Source organism: Lepisosteus oculatus, chromosome 12, assembly GCF_040954835.1.
Source record: "Lepisosteus oculatus isolate fLepOcu1 chromosome 12, fLepOcu1.hap2, whole genome shotgun sequence".
Taxonomy (NCBI): domain Eukaryota; kingdom Metazoa; phylum Chordata; class Actinopteri; order Semionotiformes; family Lepisosteidae; genus Lepisosteus; species Lepisosteus oculatus.
Window position 1 is genome coordinate 20787903 of NC_090707.1, and position 21494 is coordinate 20809396.

General features: G+C 37.9%; 1 protein-coding gene across 3 annotated transcripts in view; it reads left to right on the forward strand.

Moving 5' to 3' along the window:
* Positions 1 to 21494, forward strand: part of pms1 (PMS1 homolog 1, mismatch repair system component) — a 32997-nt gene that overhangs the window by 937 nt on the left and 10566 nt on the right. The window contains exons 1-9 of one of the 3 annotated variants that reach the window (XM_069196616.1): positions 194 to 251; positions 713 to 864; positions 4834 to 5016; positions 6109 to 6211; positions 6829 to 6992; positions 12180 to 12296; positions 17773 to 17895; positions 18571 to 18717; positions 19459 to 20330. In XM_069196616.1, coding sequence (XP_069052717.1) covers positions 733 to 864; positions 4834 to 5016; positions 6109 to 6211; positions 6829 to 6992; positions 12180 to 12296; positions 17773 to 17895; positions 18571 to 18717; positions 19459 to 20330 — 1841 coding nt within the window. In that variant the 5' untranslated portion in view covers positions 194 to 251; positions 713 to 732. Of the gene's footprint in view, positions 1 to 193; positions 252 to 712; positions 865 to 4833; positions 5017 to 6108; positions 6212 to 6828; positions 6993 to 12179; positions 12297 to 17772; positions 17896 to 18570; positions 18718 to 19458; positions 20331 to 21494 lie in introns of those variants that run through there. The other 2 variants (XM_006636676.3, XM_015359280.2) reach the window with 2 other exon arrangements.

Below are 21494 nucleotides of genomic sequence, written 5' to 3' on the forward strand. Positions count from 1 at the left end.
GGTATCATGGCATGAATGTTGGACTCTCATCTTGCAAGAGAGTTGTTATATGAGCAGCATGAAGATGTGTGCTGTCCTGTTGGAATGTTAGTATGTCAAGATGTGCCCACAGGAAGGGCAGTAAGTGAGGTTCCAAGATTTAATCACAGTACTGATGGGTTGCCAACAATTATGAGTGGAGTTCTGTGGCAACTAGGCACTACTTCCCAGGATCATCACACATGGCTGATGATGATGATGTATTGATCTTGGTGAGGTGTTGTGAATGGAGGTCCTGCAGATCATGGCTTTGATAGACTGTGTTTGTCTATAAATGACTTAGCCAGGTTAGAAATTACTGGCTGTGAAACACTACAGACAGTGAGTGATAGTGCACTTCCTCAAACATACTGATGGCACTGAAGCATTGCTTGCTTGATAAGTTGTGAATATGGTTTCATTTATGTCAAATCAACTAGATAAATCACCTCACTGTGCCCAGTCACAGCTTTACACTTATAAGATGATGTAGAACTTATGCAGCACTCAGTGTCACCAGAATGCATCACAGTTAATCATTAATGATAATCACAAAGACTCCAAAAACCTTAAATATGTAATATCCATTTAATTTATTTTCTAAAAGCATAAAGGCATAGGTAGCTTACGTTTCTTTTCATGCTCAGAATGACTGTAATCCCAATATAAAATTCTCTTGTGTCTGAATTTACAGGAAACGGATCAAAAGTGGCCATGAAGCAGTTGCCTCCAGACACTGTCCGGCTGCTCTCCAGCTCACAGGTCATCACGTCTGTGGTGAATGTGGTGAAAGAGCTGGTGGAGAACTCTTTGGATGCCAATGCCTCAAGTATTGAAGTGAAAATGGTAATCATTTTTTTTTTCTGAGTAGGCTTTGTCAAGTAGAATTTTATGTCTTATTCCTGCAATTCATTGAAACGTTTCTCTTGTTCTTAATGGGTTTCCAAGAGTAATAGCTTTCCTTACTGTCTTAATAGAGAATGTTTCATTTAATGGTGTTGTTTTACTTTCGTGAGCATTGATCTTTATTAGAAAAAAAATCCATTCGATAATATGGCCTAGCTAACATTTTATAAAGTTTTTGTATGAGTGAAAAACTGTCTCTCCATTTAATAACTATTGAATGTCGAGCCTGGTGAAAATCAAGCATCAGGAGAATGCTACAGTTCGTATGAGGGCCTAGACTAAGTCAGCTCAGGTGAATATGACAGCAGTGGAGCCATGTCCTCCTTAGCAAGATTTTGGGTTGACCTCCCTGATAAATGTCAACAAGTATGATGCAGTCGTAGAACAGTACAGTAATAGTTTTACGCTATTTGACGAGGAACTTAAATTGTCATGGCTAGGCCAGGAGTGTCTAGTCACTACAGAATTCCAGCTGTCGTGATTCAAAGCAGCATGACAGCACAGTGCTACAGTGATCAGGTCCTGCAGCTTCATCTCCTGCCTTTCCTGTGGGCTCATCCAGATGTGCTAATAGCTCAGCTGGTTTGCCTTGCTGCTTGTGTAACAACAGCTTAATTGTGAGATGACAATGTGACAGTTTTTCCTGGATGCCCCGCTCACTAGACTTATTTTCCATTGAACGTCTGTGGGGTGGGATTTGTTACTATTATAAATAACATGTATCTTTTGAAGGCGGAGTTGTGCCACAGTGGTTAGCATTGCTGCCTCACAGTGCTGGGGCACTGGGTTCAGTTCCTGGGGTGCTGTCTTTGTGGAGTTTGTGTGTTCTCCCTGTGTTCTCTTGGGTTTCCTCAAGGTGCTCTGGTGTCTTTTCACAGTCCAAAGACTTACTGGTAGGTTAATTGGGTTCTGGGATAATTCTGGGACCCTGGTGTGAGTGTGTATTGGTGTGTGTGAATGCCCTGCAGTGGACTGGTGTCCCATCCAGGGTGTATTCTGCCTTGCAACCATTGCTTCCTGGAGGAGGTTCCAGCTCCCTAGCAACCTAGTTTAAAAATAAATGGGTGTTGAAAAATATGATGGATAGTGAAAAAAATGTTTTTATGCTCAGTATATTATTATTAAAGCAGAGGATTACATTTAAAAAATTGTCTTTATATTAACATGTGATTGTTTTGAATTATTGTAAATTTAATGGTACAATAGTTGTGATCTCAACTAAATTAAAATAAAAACTGAGATCAGGGGTGCCTAAGTTCAATGTAACATCTTTTTTTATTTTTAATTCTCCTGTTGAATGCATCTACACTTAACAAATCTATGGTTTTGGCCTTTCTTCCATTAATTCCAGTACACAGACAAAAACTGTTTGCATTAACCCGGGGGCTCATTTATACATGACTAAAAAGTAATGTTTTACAGGAGGTCCTAATCTACTGTAAAAAAAGAGAACAGATTTTGGAGAGAACCTCTGTCAAAATTAAAATTAAATTGCTAACTCACACAAGAATGACATTTACCACTGTCTATGAATAGTATATGATTCCATGTTCACCTGTAAACTTTAGGACTACAGATTGTGCAGAGATGAATATTGGTGCTTAATGACTGTACATATTGACACACCTGAATGATCAGTGATCAGATCAAGTGAACAGCGGATCGGTGTTACTGATTTGTTTTTGAGAGTTTTTGCCTTTACTTTTGTTTCTTATATTGCAAAAAATATCTGGAATGTCAAATCAAACTTGATAACACCAAACACCACAGATAGTTATTTAATTATGAAATGCAATAGTTTAAAGGCAGCCTCCAACAGGCTTAAGCACATGTCGAAAAGTTCACGTTGTTAAGCCATTTGAGGGTGTATTTGTGTAAGTGAGTGCCAGGCTGGAACAAAAAATAGCAGGACCAGAATTGGGAACCCCTGGGCTAAAGTACAAATGCCAGATTGCAGTCCTCAGTGAGCCACAATGAGCAGATAAGTTGGAAAAACCTCTGATTTGTTGGCATAGAGGGTTGCAAAGCTGACAGTGTATTGTCAAGAAAGACAACAATCCATCTTACTCTTCCAGAGACTTGCTAATGGCAGTCAGTACAAGTTTCTGAATCTGTTTGTTTGTAGCTAGTGAATTGGAAATTAGTACATGCTTTAGTAGACACAGGGAGGCCTTCCATAACTCGTGCCTGTAGATCATGTTAATGCTGTCCCTTTGACAGTCAAGTCCGCGAGGAAGAGGAATAGCGCCCTGTGGCAGGCTGCCCTTTGGGCAGAGTGTGTCATGGGCAGCGTTGACTGTTTCCCCCATGCATGGCATGTTACTGGGACATGGTTTTCCCATTTCGACACAAGCACTAGGTTTCTGCGGGAGCAAGACCAGGTTACAAGTCCATTCTTGCAAGCAGAACCATCTGTTCAGGTAACAGGGCTCCTGCTCTGAGCGAGTTTACAGAAGTGATGTCACTCCCTTCTGAAATGGCAACACTGTAGAGCCTCTGTGGTCAGCTTACTGGTGCATATGGCTGCATCATCCAAGTGGGGCTGCACTTTGGTGGGGGTGGAGCAGAGTCTCCATTATCTGAAAACCACTTTGAGTGGACTATCCAGAAAAGCGCTATATAAGTGTAAGCAATTATTATTATTATAGATGGGGATTATTAGGAGGCCATGATTGGTAAAGGCCATTGGGAAATTTGGCCAGGATGCTGGGGTAATACCCCTACTCTTCTTGAGAAATGCCCTGGGATTTTTAATGTCCACAGAGAGTCACTATACTGGGGCACTAAGACCCACACAGAACATGGGGTGAGTGCCCCCTACTGGCTCCAATAATGCCAATTCCAGCAACAACCTTAGCTTTCCCAGGAGATCTCCCATCTACAGTAGATACTGGCTAGGCTCACACCTGCTTAGCTTCAGTTGGTTGGCAGCTGTGAGTTGCAGGGTGATATGGTGGAGGTTTAAATGAATGTCAGAGGGTAATCCTTAAAACATTTGAAAGATATCACCTGCGGCATGCGAACAATGTCATGTTGTGTCCCAATTTTAATAACCTATTGCTAGTACATTACATTATACAGATGTACATTAAGTATGAGTATATCATCACCTGAAGCTAGATCCCTTTCAATCTCTTTTGAGAATAGCTTGACTTTCTCCATTTAAAAGTAGTAAGTCCAATAGAATTATAGATCATAACAAATGGAAATATTTGTATTGAAGGTTTTTACATAATATCATTATCCAATTTTAAACTTAAACTTAAAATTTTAAACTGAAACTTTAAAGGTAGTGGAAATCCATTTAAGGCAGTTATTTAAAAATGGGATTTAAATCGCAGTTTAAATTAACCACCATTTTTCTATCATGTTGATTAATATAATGACTTTGATAATATGACATATATGCTAATATGTCTATGAGGAAGAATTTTAGCATTTACTTTTTTTAAAGTGTATAAGATAGTGACTAATTGGCTTTTGAAAAATGCCTTTTACCCAGCAACAGTATGAAAGAACAATTGCAAGCATATTATTTGACTTTTTGATATTAATGCAACAACAGCAGAATGTCTAGCTCATTTCACACCTTTTATTTATATACTTCCTTTTGTCTGTATACAAGGTAAAACTGCTTCTTAAGAAGAACGTGGTCAATTACAAAGAAATATGGAAACTTAGAATGAGCTTTCCTGTGTGAATTTGCTGTGTAAAACTCATTGCATTTATCATCTCAGTGGAGAGGATACTCACAGATCTGTAGGAGAGGCTGCTCTCAGATCTGCATGATTATATCCTCCCCATGCGCATGAATAATGACTCTGCTTGACCACACCTAACCTGAGTGAAGACTTTTCTTCGACATCTATCACATAAAAAGTGTGAGCGTGTGCACCTTATGTTTTTAAGGACAATTATGGATTTGACCGAATAGAGGTGCGAGACAATGGATTTGGAATCAAAGCAGCAGACACTCCTGTTATGGCCATGAAACACTACACCTCAAAAATCACCAGCCATGATGATCTGGAGTGTTTGCAGACATATGGCTTCCGCGGGGAAGCTCTAGGATCCATCTGCGCTGTGTCAGAGGTGAGGAGCTGCTTTTTTACTGTGTGTCGAAGCTCTGACCTTCACAGAGTCCGGCCATGACCTACAGTAGTTGTACAGTAAACCCTTGGTTTACAGGACTTTGGATTTTAACAAAATCTGCTAAAGAACATTTTTGGTAGTAAAATAAAAAATATGTGATATTATCTAAGCATATCTAGCATATTAATTTTTTTCTTCTTATAAATTTGTGGTTTCATTTGTGATTTAACAGACATTCAGCAATAATGGACCCTTCCCCTTACTGGTATGCTAAAATCTAGGGTTTACTATATTCATTAAGATACACAAATTCTGAGCCAAATTAGAGAGACTTACTTTCTTCAGAGGGTTTTTAAATAGTGGTTGATACTTTATTTCCTGACTATAATCTACTTATTTGCTGTTTGTGCTGGTGTAGTGCTTTTTTGCCCTGGTGCAGTTAACTCCTACACATGCTTGCTTTGTTCCATTTGCGCACCAACTTGGAAGTTTTCCCAACGATTCGTTCAATTAAAAAACAGAAAGCTCAGCAGAATGAAAACCAGCATGTTCTGGGACAAGTGTTCTTCGTGATTCTTGGGTTGTTCTTAAGTTACTGTTTCCCAGGACTCTGTGATTGGTACCATCTCCATCAACGAATTAGCTCTATAGCTACAGCTTCACCTGTTTTAGGAAAAGAATGGAGAGGAAGACTCAAGAAGCCTGGTTTCGGCTTCTTTTAAAAAGACTAATCTGAAATTCTGTCTGGTAAATACCTTGCTGAAACTGTGGGAGGCCTTGAAAGATCCCGCCTAATTTAAATTTAAATTGCCCTGCAACTAATGCAAACACCTTAAACTGAAGCATAAATTATTTCCTTGTGATGGTATTATGTGTGGTTTTAAGCCTTTGATTTATTAGTTAACTTTGCATATTATCGTAGATTTAGTGTATCCATAATGGTTTAAAATCATTCAATGTAACTGCGCAAACACCACGTAGAAACATCATACAGAAAATCCAGCCTTGTTTTTCTTTACGACAATCTGTGAAATTAGATCTTTAGTTTAATATAAACAAAAATATGTCCTACTTTGTCTTTGTCACATTCAGGTAATAATTACCACAAAAACAGCTGCAGATGATGTCAGCACTCAGTACACTCTGGGCTCTTCTGGAAACATCATCTCCCAGAAGCCTTGTCATCTGGGCCAAGGTAGGAGAGAACTCTTCCTTCACAGTCGGTGATTACAATAGCATCACTGCCTTGTATTTGATAGTGGTTGTGTATTTGACAGTGACTGTGATTCCTTTGTCTCTTTGACTGTTTAGACAAGATCATGTATTTTGATATGATTGTCATATTACTGGCATTGCTTTTAATTTCTTTAAGATCATACGTTGTCTTGAAGTCTGTGATATACTTCAGGAGTCTTGGTACTTTTCGTATGTTGTAGACCAGAAACTGTGTTCAGATAAAGACATTGTCGGTAGCTCTCAGAGTTTTCAGATTCTTCACTGAATTTAAATGTGTGATTTAAAACATTGAAGTATGTCTTAGGCCACAAATTAAGTTAGCTTGGGGTTCTCCCGATTAACTTTAATTGATATATTGAAAATGTACTGTTTGGATATTGGTAGGACATGTAGTTTTTTAAGTCCAACAAAAATATGATTAATGCTTAAGTCATGTACGCTTAATGCTAATATTTAAGTCAAAAGTATGACTAATGCCAATTTATTTTTTCTCCAGATGTGCATAAAATATTGCAAAGTATCCCAACACAACTTGCCATTACTGAATGCGAGATGATGCTGTATTTCATTTTTCAGGAACAACCGTTTGTGTGCTGAAACTTTTTAAGAACCTCCCTGTGAGAAAGCAGTTTTACTCAACTGCCAAAAAATGTAAGGAAGAGCTAAAGAAGGTTCAGGACCTCCTAATGGCCTATGCCATTATAAAACCTGAGCTGAGGGTCACATTTACTCATAACAAGGTATATGCCTCTTCCAAACAGTTCTGTCTGTTTTCCCTCTTGGGTTCTACTGTCAAAGCACTGTTAAGACTTAATGCTTGGTTTCTGTCCTACGTCTGTTAAAAATACCATTAAGGCAACAATCCAAAGTTTTGGTCTTATTGTGGTAGAATTCGGTGTTGTAATATCTTTCACTGTTATGGGCAGTATTGGTGAAAGCAATGTAATGCAGCCATAATGCCACTGCCTAGGCATTTTTAACTCTCATGCAGTCAGTATTTAATAGAGGATCACTCATTGTTCCTTGGCTGTCCTTGCTAAGAAGATTACAGGGAGAACTACTGATAATCATTCCGCTTTCAATAGGACCTGTAGGGTGGAGAATCTCATACAGCATTGCCTATGGACATATCCCAGCCTGCTTTTGTTAGTTTCTTCAGTTGTCTGAGGGGTAGACTGTATTCTGTATTGGGCTGAAATAATGTTTCAAAGCTTCTTTTGTAGGAAAACTATGGAACAATTAAATGGGTAAAATAATTAAACCAATTTTGATGCATCATACAATGCAGATATTGAACTTTTCTTCTTAAAGTGCATGTTATCCAAAGACAAACGTCCACAGTGAAGTTAAATCTTTAATGCAGTGGCAAGATAGTTTTCAATAACACAACATTTAAATGACCTACCTATTGACAGCAATTTATGGGGTTGCTGTTTATTTTTTTATATGTCCAACATTTTGAAGAATATTATATCTCTGTTTTGTTAACTTTGGCATTTTATTTAATCCATTCTTTCATTGTTGCAGCAGTGGATTAAGATGATTCAACATTTTACATTAAGAATGGTACAGAAATCGTGGTACTTATTTTCTCAGGCATGCATTGATAGCTTCTACCACAAGATGTCTCTCTGTGTCAGCAGATCATTCATAATTTAATGAACAATCCAGTATATTACACTAGATATAGTACACTTCAAATGTATTTATTCTCTCGACGAGCTATAATGAAAAGTTGATTTAGCATACTTGATGGGAAAAAAAGGTTTGAAAACATGTATCAATTTCAATATTATGCCTAAATAAAACATTTGTCAGTAAGAGTTACAAATGTTTTTGAATGCATTATATTTGATAATTTTATTTGATATACAGTGTTTTGTGGACCTTCCTATAGCTTTGATAACATGAAGGAGGTGTTTCCTGTAGCGTTTTTGGAAGGTTTTTAAGATACTCATGAGATATATTTGACCACTCCTCCAAGTAGAAGCTATGCATCTCCTACAGGTTGCACAGCTGCACTTAATGTATTAACTGTTTTCTTCAGTTCATACTCTAAACATTCTACTGTGATAACCAATGAAGAAAACGGAGCATACAGAATATGCTCTTTTCAGGACGAGACAACTAAAATAAAAGTCAAGCATGTTCTTTCTGGTCATTCAAATTAAGTCTGAAGCATACTTAATGTTGTCCGATTGTCAAGTCCAGTTGCAACAAATCTTGAAGTTCATGTCAGAAGGCAACAGTATTTGGCTAAAATATCCATGTAAACCTAACATATGTCTTTTTCTTAGTTCTATAACTAGGGTACAAGGTACAAGCAGTAAATCAGCTCTAAATCAGAACACATACATTTCTATTCTTCGCAAAATAGGTCACTTCTTTTTCCCAATATAAGATGACGATAAGTACATGTAATAGTGAAACAGTCTTTCCTTTGGATTGTTTTTTTTTTCTGTAATTGCAGTAACACTGGATATTGCATTTTTTTTAGCACCAGCCCAATTCACTGCCAGTGTCTGACCCAGAATTGGTGGAATACTAGGATGAGAACTGGATTTGTCCACATTAAACCAGGTTTACTTTTGAATATTTTAGATGTTCATGCACCCCTTAGAAAATTACCTAAAAATGCAATGTCACTCATTCTACATGCCCTATACAGTTACAATAATATTAAAAGTGCAAATAAAATAAATCTAATTTACAATGGTACACTATTGTGATTTATATTGTACTTTTTCAGTTCTATTGCTCACCCTTATTTACAAGCAGAGTGGTGTGTGTTCTTTTAGAACATTTTCTTATTTGGTCCTAATATGTAATATAGAGTCATTTTGAATTCTGATATCCACATTCTGAAAACAAAGCTTTCCTGCCAAGAAATTGTTAGAATACTGACAGTGCAATACCCCATGCAGGACATGATCAGAGAGAAAGGTTTTTTTTTTTCCATCTTTCATCACTTCTTTCCTGGAAAGCATACTTTGAAGTGCTGCATATGAAAGTGGTTTCAAACACAAGAGTACATTATGAGAGTGGAGATACTCCTTCCAATGCTGTGTAGCTTAAAAACACATTTTTTTATGAACTCTTAAAAAAATAAAATGTGTGGCACTGTCAAGGAATAAGTAATAGGTTTATTCCATGCTGAAAAGAGAGGAAAGAAAACACAACGTTTTGGCTTTGGAGCCTTCTTCGGGTGTAAACTTGAAGCTTGGGGGGAAAGGTAAAGGGCATCATCCTTTGTGCCTAACACAATTTATTTAATAAATAAAGTGTAAAAGATTTTTGTGTAAAAACCAGGTTCAGGAGGATGTCATCCTGATAACTTGAGGTCCCATTAACAAAAGCTCAATAGGGAACAAGTCAGAAAGATTGTATTTGTCCCGTTCTGTGTGGTTAAGAGAAGTCAATATGATGGCCAGTTTTCACAAATCTGTCGTGCTTACCTCTAACGAGGCACCAAGATGTTCACAACATGATTCCCAGTACACACAGGTGCTGGCACTTAGTTTTTGATGGTTGTAGTTTCGAGCACTAGATCCACTTGTGATGGTGATGACTTAATTCTGCTGCAAGGGAGTGGATCGTCACCTTCAGCAATGATGATTCCAAGATGGCTGCAAATTGACCTTGAGCTAGGGACCATTTCCATAGTGGTGGGACTTCTTATATTGGGGGAAAAAAAATAAAAGAATGTTTGCAGGGTATTATATAAAGTTGTGCTAAATTCAGTGAAGTGACAACCTGTTAATCATGGTTCTACTTTCAGTTTTGTTGAAATAACTTGTCTTAACTCCCTTTATTGTATGTTTTATAAAGAAGGTACATTGCTGTTTTATAATACCAGTGAAAATCTACTGACATTTTTGCTTATTGTGACAACTGCAAGTTATAACTCAAAATGAATGCTTTGTATGAATGTTGAAGATTTGAAAATGTATAATCTGAACCCTTTCAAACTGCCTTAATGACTCCTTTGGGATCTTAATTCTATTCTTGTGCACTTAGCCATTCTGATTAATCAGTAAAATCTGGTTTTATTTTTATTTCGCTTTGTACAATCAGTGCAGGGTTACATCAGTCAAGGATTGCCTAATGAGTTCCTCTTAGAAGTGAATTCTCAGTAGGTCAAAATATTGAGCTTTTCAGGCAGGCTTAGAAAACAGTACAGTAGTTGATCCTCTGGTAACTTACGGGTTTTACCATCAAGGCCAGTTTCTTATGAGTTAAGTATTATTTCCTTTCCTGTGTGCATTAATGGACATATACCAAGCAGACTGCTAGGATACAAGGAAGATTCCCATTACATAGTAGTTTGAGCCATTCTAGTTTTATATGCTATTCCACCAATTCTGGGTCAGACACAGGCTCCAGTATGTGGAGAACAGAAAGTGCAAATTGTTATTTCATTGCATTATTGACAGATAATCTATTATCAGAGTGCTGCTTATTGCTGGTAGGGCTATTGACAGCCATGGATTTGAAATATCAATATACTGTATTTGCTCTACTGCTCTTCTGCAATTTGTGCAAGTGCCAGCAGCTTGTAAAACCTGACATGGATCAAGCTCCTATGCCATCTTTCCATCCCTGTGACTGGAAAAATCATTTGAAGCCCATATTCACATGCTGTTCCATCCCCATTAATATGTTTCTGCAGTGTCACTGTACAGACACTTGAGCTCCATCCAACCAAATTTGGGATGCCTTCTACCGGAGGTTGAAATGCGGACATGAAACTTCACTGGATTATCTAGTTTGAATGCCTGGCCTCAGATTCAGTTACAGTGCCTACTCTCTGTAAAACTTTAGGGGAGAGGGAGAGTTTGTTGCCTATCACTTAATTCATTTGGAGATTGTCAAGGGAGGAGCGTGCCCCCTTTTCACGCCATCAGCACTTACGGAGGTATCTTGTATCACAAACTTTGCACTTCAAGATAGCTCATGTTCCATAGCTTTTCCAAAAGCTGTTTACTACAGTGATCTTTTTACAGTTTCTAAATTGCATGTTTCACTGCACTGAGGTGTGGGACTGATAACATACTTTCAGAAATCAGCACCTTGGATTTATGCTCGTCAGTGGAAACAGCACTGACATGCTTGCGCGCTGGTGTTAAAATCTGACTTTTGCGCAATTGGCCTTGGAAAAAGACATCTGGATAGTTTCAACAAGAATACCTACATTAAAGCTGCTATACATCACCAGCATTAAAAATGGGTTATGGCTATGTGCATTTTTTCCTGTTGTCTCTTGGACCACATTGAAAGCTCTTTCTAAATCTGTCGCTTTCACCTTTCGGTGTTGCCTGGAAGTACATGGACCATGCCAAGACCTTTAAACTACATTCTACATGCTGATGAAATACTCCTAAACTGCTGTCTGTCTTAAGATACATAATTTCTGAAATACTCCAGAACAGCCTTTTGATATTAGGAAGGTTAAAGGAAGCATTTTTCTTCTGATAGCTAGCTATAAAGCTTCAGACGTCATGCTTTAGGCAGATGATTGGAATGGTATTTTTTTGCTGGAAATGCAAAAGGGAATGGTTGTAGAGTAATATCCGTACAGTATCTAGTGCATGTGGCAGCAGGGAGCTGAAACTAGTGCCATTTATTTACCTCAGCTGTGGTAAAATTGCTCAAATTACACTTTCATTGAAGAAAGATCATTTGCATAGGTTCAGGAATGTACTGAAATTTCCTCAGAATTAGCCTGCATTCTAGACTACCCTTCAGAATTCTTGCTTAGGTCAAATTGCAGCAAATGGAAAGGAAAGAAAAATGCTTATAGGTGTCCCCTGATTGGTGAATGGTGTGGAATGTCTTTCTGCAGGCACGTAATCCTGCAGATGACTCTCAATCAACAGATCTAATTTTAGGATAAAAAAAACCTGACCCTTTTTACCATGTTGTTTCAGGCAATTGTTTGGCAAAAGGCCAGAGTGTCGGATCACAAAATGGCCCTCATGTCAGTGCTCGGAACAGCCTTGATGGGCAACATGCTACCTTTCCAACACCATCAGGAGCAACCAGAGGTCAGTAAAAGGCTACATTCTAGAAGGGGGAAATAAATTCATACTCAGCACTTTTGGCATTCTTCTCTTAAAACGACATTACCCTAATTTAACTAATGACTAATGTATATAAAATATGAAATGTGAGGGAAAATGTTGTTATACTCCATTTGGACCTGTATATTAATGTCATAAATAATTATTTCTTTAAATGGCAATGTAAACATGTATTGCATCCTACTTTCTGAGGTATGTCTGATGTTCCCTCATGGAACTGTGGTACCATATTTCAATTTCTGAGGAGGTTGGGTTCTTCTGGTGTGTTTTAAGGTTCAAATCACAGCGTGGGATAAAACCTGAATTCCAATGGAAATCCTTATCTTGAAATATTTTGTTTATTATAACATATTATATTTATTTTATTATGTACACACTTCATATAGCAAGTAAACAGACAGTCTGCCTCTCATCTAAGAAAGTTCCATAAGAAAGATTGCTGCTCTTTACTTTGCAGTAAGGCAGTTTCTGTGAATAGTGAAGCTACACTTTGCTCTCATTACTTTTTTTATTCCAAAAGTGTCTCTCATTCAGAGCAAGCATTCCTCTTCAAGCCCTACTGGTATTTGAGAAATTTATGCTGTGTGCGAGATGTATATTGCAACTTTTTTTGTTGTAAGTAGTTTAAGTACTGTAAATAAATGGAAGTTTCAGTTTTATTTGTGCCTTGACACATTGAGCATTTGAGCTAGAGAAGTAAGAAAATAATGCCATGTGCATGTCCTGACACTTTCATTGATGAAGGGATGCGAAGGTAGGTCTTTTGGAAGGATTTTAGTTTCTGCAACAAGTTTGAGTTATTGAGCTTTGAGTGCAGAGGGACATACAGTAGCTGAGCTGAATAATCACAGGGTTGCCTTCCCAGCAGAGCCAGTGGCATTGGCCTTATCTGGAGAGGGCTCCACTGCAGGTTTTGTGTGAAAGGACCTGCATCCTGTAGAAACTGTTTATTTAGTAGCGCTATGAATGTATTCCTTTGCACTTTCAAGTAACACAATTCTTGCGCATTTTCTTTAAGCCTGAAGCTAAATCAGCCAAGTGATCCCATTGAAATTAAGATGTGCAAAACCTGTGGCATTTATATATCCCATCTTTGTTGTTGGACGGCTTCCAGAGCTTGTCCTCAGCATTTCCAAGGCTGAATTAATAATTTCTGTCACATGAACTTGTTGAACTAATTCTAATTGTAATTGCATTTCCGTCGAGCGTAAATATCAGCTCTTTCACACCACGGTCCCGGTGTTTGCTACCTGCAAAGGCTTCCCCTTAACAAATGGGTCTTGACAGACACAGCATTATTTTTTGGGTCTTTTTTTTTTGGTATTTAGTAACGACATTTGCAATTCGCTTAATTATCTGGGTGACCTTTTCCTTCTGCTTCCTGTAACAAGAAAAGTATGTATTTACTGCTTCTGTGGCAGCTTAACAATCACGAAATACACTGGGGAATGCCACATGGACTTGGCAAATTATTCTGAAAAAATCAACTGAGTAATTGCCTGGTGTGAAAGAAAAGGGAAAAATGGAAAGCCTAATGAAAGAAAACCTGACACTAATTTTGGAATTATGACAGTTTACAGGATTGGTCCCCTTGGAGTATTTGTGTGAGTGAGTTTCAGATAGTTTGAATTCTTAAGTTCTAGAACCTTATGCTCAGATTATAATTTAAAGCTATCTAAATTGTGGTTGGGACAAAGTGTGATTTTTGTTTTTGTAAAAAAAATTAAAAATGCAGTTTTAAGCACAGTTTTGAGTAATATGTAAGTACTGGTTAGCACGCGGCGGCCCTGGGTTCAATCCCCAGAGTCTGTCTGTAGGGAGATCCTATGTTTTCACCGTGTTCTCGTGGGTTTCCTCTGGGTGCTCCAGTTTCCTCTTACAGTTGAAGGTCTTACTGGTAGGTTAGTTGGCTTGTGGGAAAGTTGGCCCTATGATCTCCATAGTGCTCATAGTATGACCGTTACTTTGGTCTGCATTGTCTTGGTGAGCTTGAGCACAGAAGAGCCATCCTTTTGTCATAGCATAGAACTATCCAATATTTAGGAAAATGGCATGGGGTACTATAAAACCAAAAAGTGTATGTAACTGTATTGTTTGCGGTAATAGTAAGATCTTTAATGGCGTTTAGCTTGAAGGAGGTACACAATCACCGGAGAAGTCATTTTGTGCATTCCTGCATCGAGTGAGGGGGTGAATTATTATATAACAATTTCTTTTTTTAGTTTGGCTAAGGATCCATAAGTAGTATGCCAGATAAGGAAATATTTTTGTCCCCAATTTATTTTTTCTTCTTGGAATTCTTCGTGTTTTACCCTGAAATCTGAATTTATTGTTTTTTTTAATGCAGTGAGCTGTCTGCTTGTGTAATCAGTCATTAGTCTTTGAGATACTCACTCATCATTTGTATCCAAAGCCAAGATGTGCTGAACCCCAGCACACAGACAAGTCATGCAAAGTTCCATTGAGACAGCCATTTGAGACTTAGCATGTGCCTCTAGACATGTGTCTTTTTAATGGTGACCTTTGCATCTGTTTTGGTATGAGATGCTAAAAAATTGAATTTACTCCTGAAAGCTTTTTACTGCTGAAATTGATCATTTTGTATTAACAAATGGTAGTATTCTGTGTTGAAAATGCAGAAAGATATTGAAAATGGCCAATGTGGATTAAACTGTACTGTTTGGTATTTTGACATACACCGTGGATCAGTGCATTCGTTTAAGCATGTTTTTCAGCCCCATAGTTTTATTTCCTTTTAGATGGTTAATATATTAATGTAATCAAGTCTTGACAGTAGCATTGCAGACCTCACAAGCTATGTGAGCTTAGGCCTGGTCAGTATTAGGCTCTTGTACAGTACATTTAAGTAAAATATTGTTTTTGCTATGAGTATTGTTGTCAGAGCAGTAGGTAATACTCTCTGGATCCAAATATATCCATCCATTTTCTAACCGCTTTATCCAATTTGGAATCCCAGGGGAGCCAAAGCTAATCTCGGCAAATGGTGACAAGGCAGGATACATTCAAACTTCACGCAGATAGCACCCTAGCAATTAAAAACAGGGCCCCAGCACAAGAAGGCATGCTAACCACTGACCCACTGTGCCACCCCAGAATACATCCATCCATTCCCTTTTAAGGGCTTAACCCAGTACAGGGCCATGGTGACCCAGGCAGTGGACATCAGGCAAGATGCCATTACACACCGATGGAGGGGACAGTTGTGACATGCAAGTTGGATCCCAAAGACACCCCAGGCTGGTATTGAACCCTAGACCCAAGAGCTGTGAAGCTGCAAATTTTATCAACGCCACCACCACCACGCTGCCCATGGTCCAGAATTTCTAATAGAGTGCGCCAGTAGGGTAAATGCCTTGGCACAGGAGGACCCATCCCTCAGAAAAGAAATTAATCCCAGTGCCAAATACTCCGTCAGATCCCATTGCTGTCTTCAAAAGAGTAGTGTCTTGCTTTTTTTACCAGATCTGCTTCTGAATGTGGATTTTAGTGTATAATGGCTGCCATACATCACCCAAGTGGGTGCTACACTTGTGTGGTGAAAGAAGTCCCCTTCGGTATGTGAATCATTGGGATCCCTTGGGATGAAAAGCACTGTACAAATTCAATCAATTAACATTGCTAATGATTTATGTCAAAAAGTCAGTGATCTTCTCTTTGAAAAGAAGTGTCTCCCTTTAGCACTTAAGATTTGATTAAGCATCAGTAGAATTGCCTATCAGCCTGTTGTTTCAGTGGTTCTAGAAATGTCATGCTGCTCATATCGTGTTAATACATAGAATTGTTGTAATTTTTTGTGTATCACAAGGTGTGAGCAACCCTTTGTCTCCACTTTCATATTAAAGAACTATACCTCAAAACACAGACCCTTCTTGTTACCTTTTTTTATTTTCCGTACAGATACATTTCAGTGATGATGCTTTACATTTATACAGTAGGTGTAAACAGTACTGATAATTACATTAGTAAATTGACTTGGACGGTGTAACATGGTGTCAGCCCCTGGAAGGATAACGTTAGATTAGAAAAACTGGTAGCAGTGCTAAGAATTATGAGTCTTGAGAGATTCTTAAAATTGTATCGGAGACAAGCGTAAGCATAATTCCATATGACTAGATAAAGTGCAAGGTAAAGCAAATTGAAAATAATTTTCTGTTTGTACGCAACTCTGAGGCATGTTACAAAAAGCTTGTAAACTATTAGGCTGTCCGAGTATGTGTACAACATCGCATTCTTATTTAAAATGTTTGTTTATGGATAACTGCTTGCTCTAAATTCAATTTGTGTGCATTTTTATATTGATTTTTTTGTATTTCTCTTTCTATGGGAATGACATTAACAAATGCGTTTGGGTCACTTAACTTCATAACACATCTGTTGTTGTAAAAAATTCCCAAAAAGCTTTTTGCAGTAATTTGAACCCACTTATCTCTGTGCCTACAGACGTTAATGACCCTGCAGTCCAAGTAATACAGATGCTCTGGCATTGGTCAGAGCAGAATAATAGTCTTCATTCAGTCTTTTGCAGTCAGTGAAAGCAATCATCTGTGTTCTCGTAATTAAACTTGTTGTAATGGCAAAGTATCCACAATGTAACTGGTTATTGTAAAAGTTTCTGTACAATCAATTAGAAAGTTCATTAAAATCTCTAATTAAAATGTGCTCCTGTCCACCAGCTGCCAAGCTTGTTAATTTAAAATTGTTTGCCACTACGTACACATACGGCAGTTCATTGAGTAATTTGGAACCAGTTCCTATTTCTGCAGCTTACTTGTGCTTCCAACACACTGCCAACAGGGCTGTTGTCATAGCAGGTTTTAGCAGCTTGGCAACAGCATTGTTGAGAGATGACAAATTTGTTCTGATTGTGCATTGAAAACTTAATTAATTGCTGAAATTTGGGCTGCAAGTAAACAGTGCACAATTTGTTTATTTTGAAACGTCCTGATGGATTATAATACATGATGACATTTTATAGGCATGTGATAAAATTTGGGTGAGATGGTGTAGGGGTTATTCAAGGCTGATGGACAAGGACACTGTTTTTAGTTTCTCTGAAAAGGTAAAAAAGGAAAATGTATTTATAATTAAAAACTGACTTTGTAAATTGTATTTTTAATAATAGATGTAGGGTTTCATTAGAGCATATCTTAGAACGACTATCGTCGCTGCTCATCAGTATATGCAATAATGCAAAGTACTTCATAAAAGAATCTATATGAATCAATAGAAGGGTTAACACAAATATATGTGTTAATGTGACTAGCTGGTGGTCCCACTGACAGAGGTGCCTTGGAATAGTTAGATAATTAAATTGAAAGAAGCACACAAGATCTATAGCTCTTTAGCAATGCTGCATAATTTTCGTGTCAATCATTTTTACTTTGGCTTACATTTACAGCATTTTATTTTGTTTTTACAGATTGCTATAAGCGGTTATGTTCCAAAACCAGGCTCAGATTACACTGTGACTGGCTCCAGTAACCCTGACAGAACTTTCATTTTTGTGAATCACAGACCGGTCCGTCAGAAAGAAATTCTTAAGGTAAAAGACTACATTCAGCATACGGCTGTTCATTCAATAATTTGGAACCAGTTCCTATTTCGGCAGCTCACTTCTGCTTCCATCACAATGCCAGCAGAGGCAGTTGTCATAGCAGATTTTAGCAGCTTGGCAACAGCATTGTTGAAAGATGACACATTTTTTCTGATTGTGCTTTGAACACTTACATACATACAAACCAGTATGCATGTATTAATCACATAATACTAAGCAGGGTATTACTGTATGTGTACTCACCTGCACTGACTCTTGTTTAAGCACTCTTGCTTAATATGATTATGAGGCAGCAGTGTGGAAGAGTGGTTAAGGACTGGATTTGGAACTGGGTATTGGTTCAGACTGTGGGATATGATTGAGCAATCAACTTAGATCCCTTCAGTAAAGTACCCTGATGTATAAATGGATAAAATATGCATGTCACACAAATAAATTAATAATATTAGTTTGCTTGAAATATTATATTTCTTCTTTCACTGTGCTGAGTACAAATAGATTTTTTAAAAATCCTTTTTGTGTAATTTCTAGTCATTTTTCTTTCTTCTACAGACACAAGCTCCCAACTTTAATCTCAGCATCATATTGTTTTCCATGTATGTCTGTTTCCATAGCATTCTACCATGTTAACTTGATCGATTCTGTTCCTGGTTAAATGTGCAGCTCGTCAGACAGCACTACAACTCGCAGTCCAGTACAGAGTCATCCCGTGGCCGATACCCTGTGATGATGATGAACATTGTCGTCCCTCCCTCTGCGGTTGATGTGAACCTCACTCCTGATAAAACTACAGTCATGCTTCATAACAAGGTTTAACTTGTGCTCTTTCAGTTTGTATGTTCTTGCTTAAGAATGTTGAAGTATATTTACAATTTACAAGGTTCTCACAAATGGTTTTAGTGCTTAACTAGGACTTTTCAACAGATTGTGAAAGCAGGTTATGAGTTTGGTCATTTGTATTGCGGCAGTGCCAAGATTCTGGTCTTGCTTGGCACCGTCTAAGAGCTTTATGTTTATTTTTTGGTCTGAAAAATTACATTTAGTGTTGATCTGTTTTGCCTCTTTGCTCCGTTAAAGCAATTCCTACTGAATATTTTCTTTATATTTGGCAAACTCCTGCTTTAACTGTCACTACTGAGCTGATTATGTTTGAATAATATAGGATGATAAGGACATTATCATATCCTGATTTAATTCTTCATTATGTGGGAATCACATTAAACCTACTGTCTTGAACACATGACCTGGGCAGCTGGGTAGCACTTAATTGTTAAAGAGTATAAAATTTGCTTGGGCGGTTTTCTTCCTCTTCAACGATATGCTAGGCAGTTTTCATTTATTTCTGCTGAAAGCTACTTCATTATGTTGGCTAAAATGTTAAACTATAAACCACATTTGTAAATCCAAGTAAAGTGAACTCTTTACTTAACCAAGAGAATGTTCCTTCCTCTTGCTTTTAATTTAAGTCCCAATTTAGGAGAAGGTGTTTTGTTTTGGGACATTTCAGTATAGTGGATGGAAATAATTAAATCCCTCTTTCTATTTCCCTAGGAAGCAGTTTTTATAGCTGTGGAGTCCATGTTGATGTCAATATACGTCTCCTCCTCGAATACAGTGCCTGCAGACATTAGTGGAACAGACGAGCAGACATCTACCCAAAAAACAGATCTTCTCAATGGCTTGGAGGTTACTTCTGGAGGTTCTTCTTCGACTTACAACAGTGGGGAACACACTGATCTTGAAAAGGTGCAGAAGAGCTTCATACAACATGAGCAGACAGGATCACATGATAAAGTCCCACAACATGCCTCTGACGTGTTCAATAAGACTGCTCAGGATGAGATGCTAGATGGCACTTCATCAGCTTCCGATGGCTGTCAGGTCAATAAGAACTACTGTGAGTTTGGCGTGTCTTTCTCACTAACTGATGAGAGCACACTCGCACATACCCAGCAAGAACACAGTTTGAACAGCGCAGGTGATCTTGATGCTCCAAGGACTCCTGACAATTCAAATGGCTCAGATGGAATAAAAGATGGTTTTGAGATAACCGCTGAAAACTGGAGCAAGGGTCATGCTTTTAAAGACCCTATAACGAGTGAGTGGCTGGAGCCGGTAAAAATTAATGTGCCTAATGAAAAAGGAAGTGAGAACACGTCCGATAACAGCCAAGGAACTTCTGAAGCCAATGCAAAGATGAGCAAGAACCCATGCAAAAATGCAGTGACAGAGAAAATGGCAAAAGTCACTGCCTACGACTTGATAAGCAATCGAACTGTCCGGCAGCCTATGTCCGCTAGTGCAATTTTTGAGCAGGAGATGCGGCCACGGATTCTCGAAGAGAATCCAAAGTCCAGCCTGCAAGACATTACCGGTGCTGTTGAAGGGATGTGGAAAAACCTGAGGGAAGAAGAGAAAAAGAAGTAAGATTCCAGATTTCACCTTTGAACAAATATTTTCCATTCCTTGTGACTCACTAGGTAAAAAAAAGACATATCACCTGCCTTTATAAAATATAGCGTGGAAAATCTTTTTGGCTTGTCCCTTGTTCTACCCTGATGGTGAATTGTTGATATGAGGTATGTTTATCTTTTCCAGACCACTGCGTCTGACTATTAGGTTAGATGCTCAATATTTTCCAGTCTTGAAACAGGTTTTCTGTGTTATAAAACATCATAACGTTTTTTTTTTCCAACATTCTATGCATTTTGTATACTTCAAGGCTGCGTTAATCTTCATCTCTGTGACAGCAGTGACTTAGTATGTGTTCATATTCTGTTCAATCAGTTATTCAAACTAAAAATAGCCCAGTAGATGTTTGTTTGTAGGTTTAATTTAGTGCACCCAGGCATAACGATCCTCATTCTATGCTATGAATTTGCTGTAGTGACAGAGTTTGAAGTTGCCAGCTTTGTAATGCCAATGAAGAAGCTGCAAGTATGTGATATATTCAAGGTGGAACATATACATCTGCACCATTCCAAAATGTCTGTTCTAGACTGAACAAAAATAACTGATAGCGGGATAAGGAGTGGTGACTATATTATTTTTATTTACATAATGTGAAAAGATATTGTAATGAGGAAGTTGCCGTTTTAATTGAAATGGCCCTCCAGCATATTCTTCAGTTTTTAGGAAAGCAATAAAATCATGGATGGTCTGCACTTAACCTGGTAATTCCAGCTAAAAGTCTTATTGAAAATTCTTATCTTTAGACAGATAAACTGTCCTAGTAGAGAATAATCCTTCAGTTCAACTTTAAAAAAATGCTTTGATTTCCCTTTTCCTCACTTTCCCATTAATTTGATATTCTGGCTAAAGATTGGCATAGACGACTATAATACACATCCTTATTGTTTGAAGCACTTTAAAGAGTCAAAGGAGTGCCTGAAAAAAGCTTTTGCTTAACACCCCTCATTTTACTAGTGCATTATTACAGTATGAAATAGTATAAATACAATCTCATGCTTGGCCATTTTTTTGTCCTGTAGTTATATGTAGGAACCTCATGTCTTCCCCTGTTAACATATGGGTTGATCTTCTTTAATTCTACATGCCTTTTATCTTCACTGTGTTTTGAAAACTTG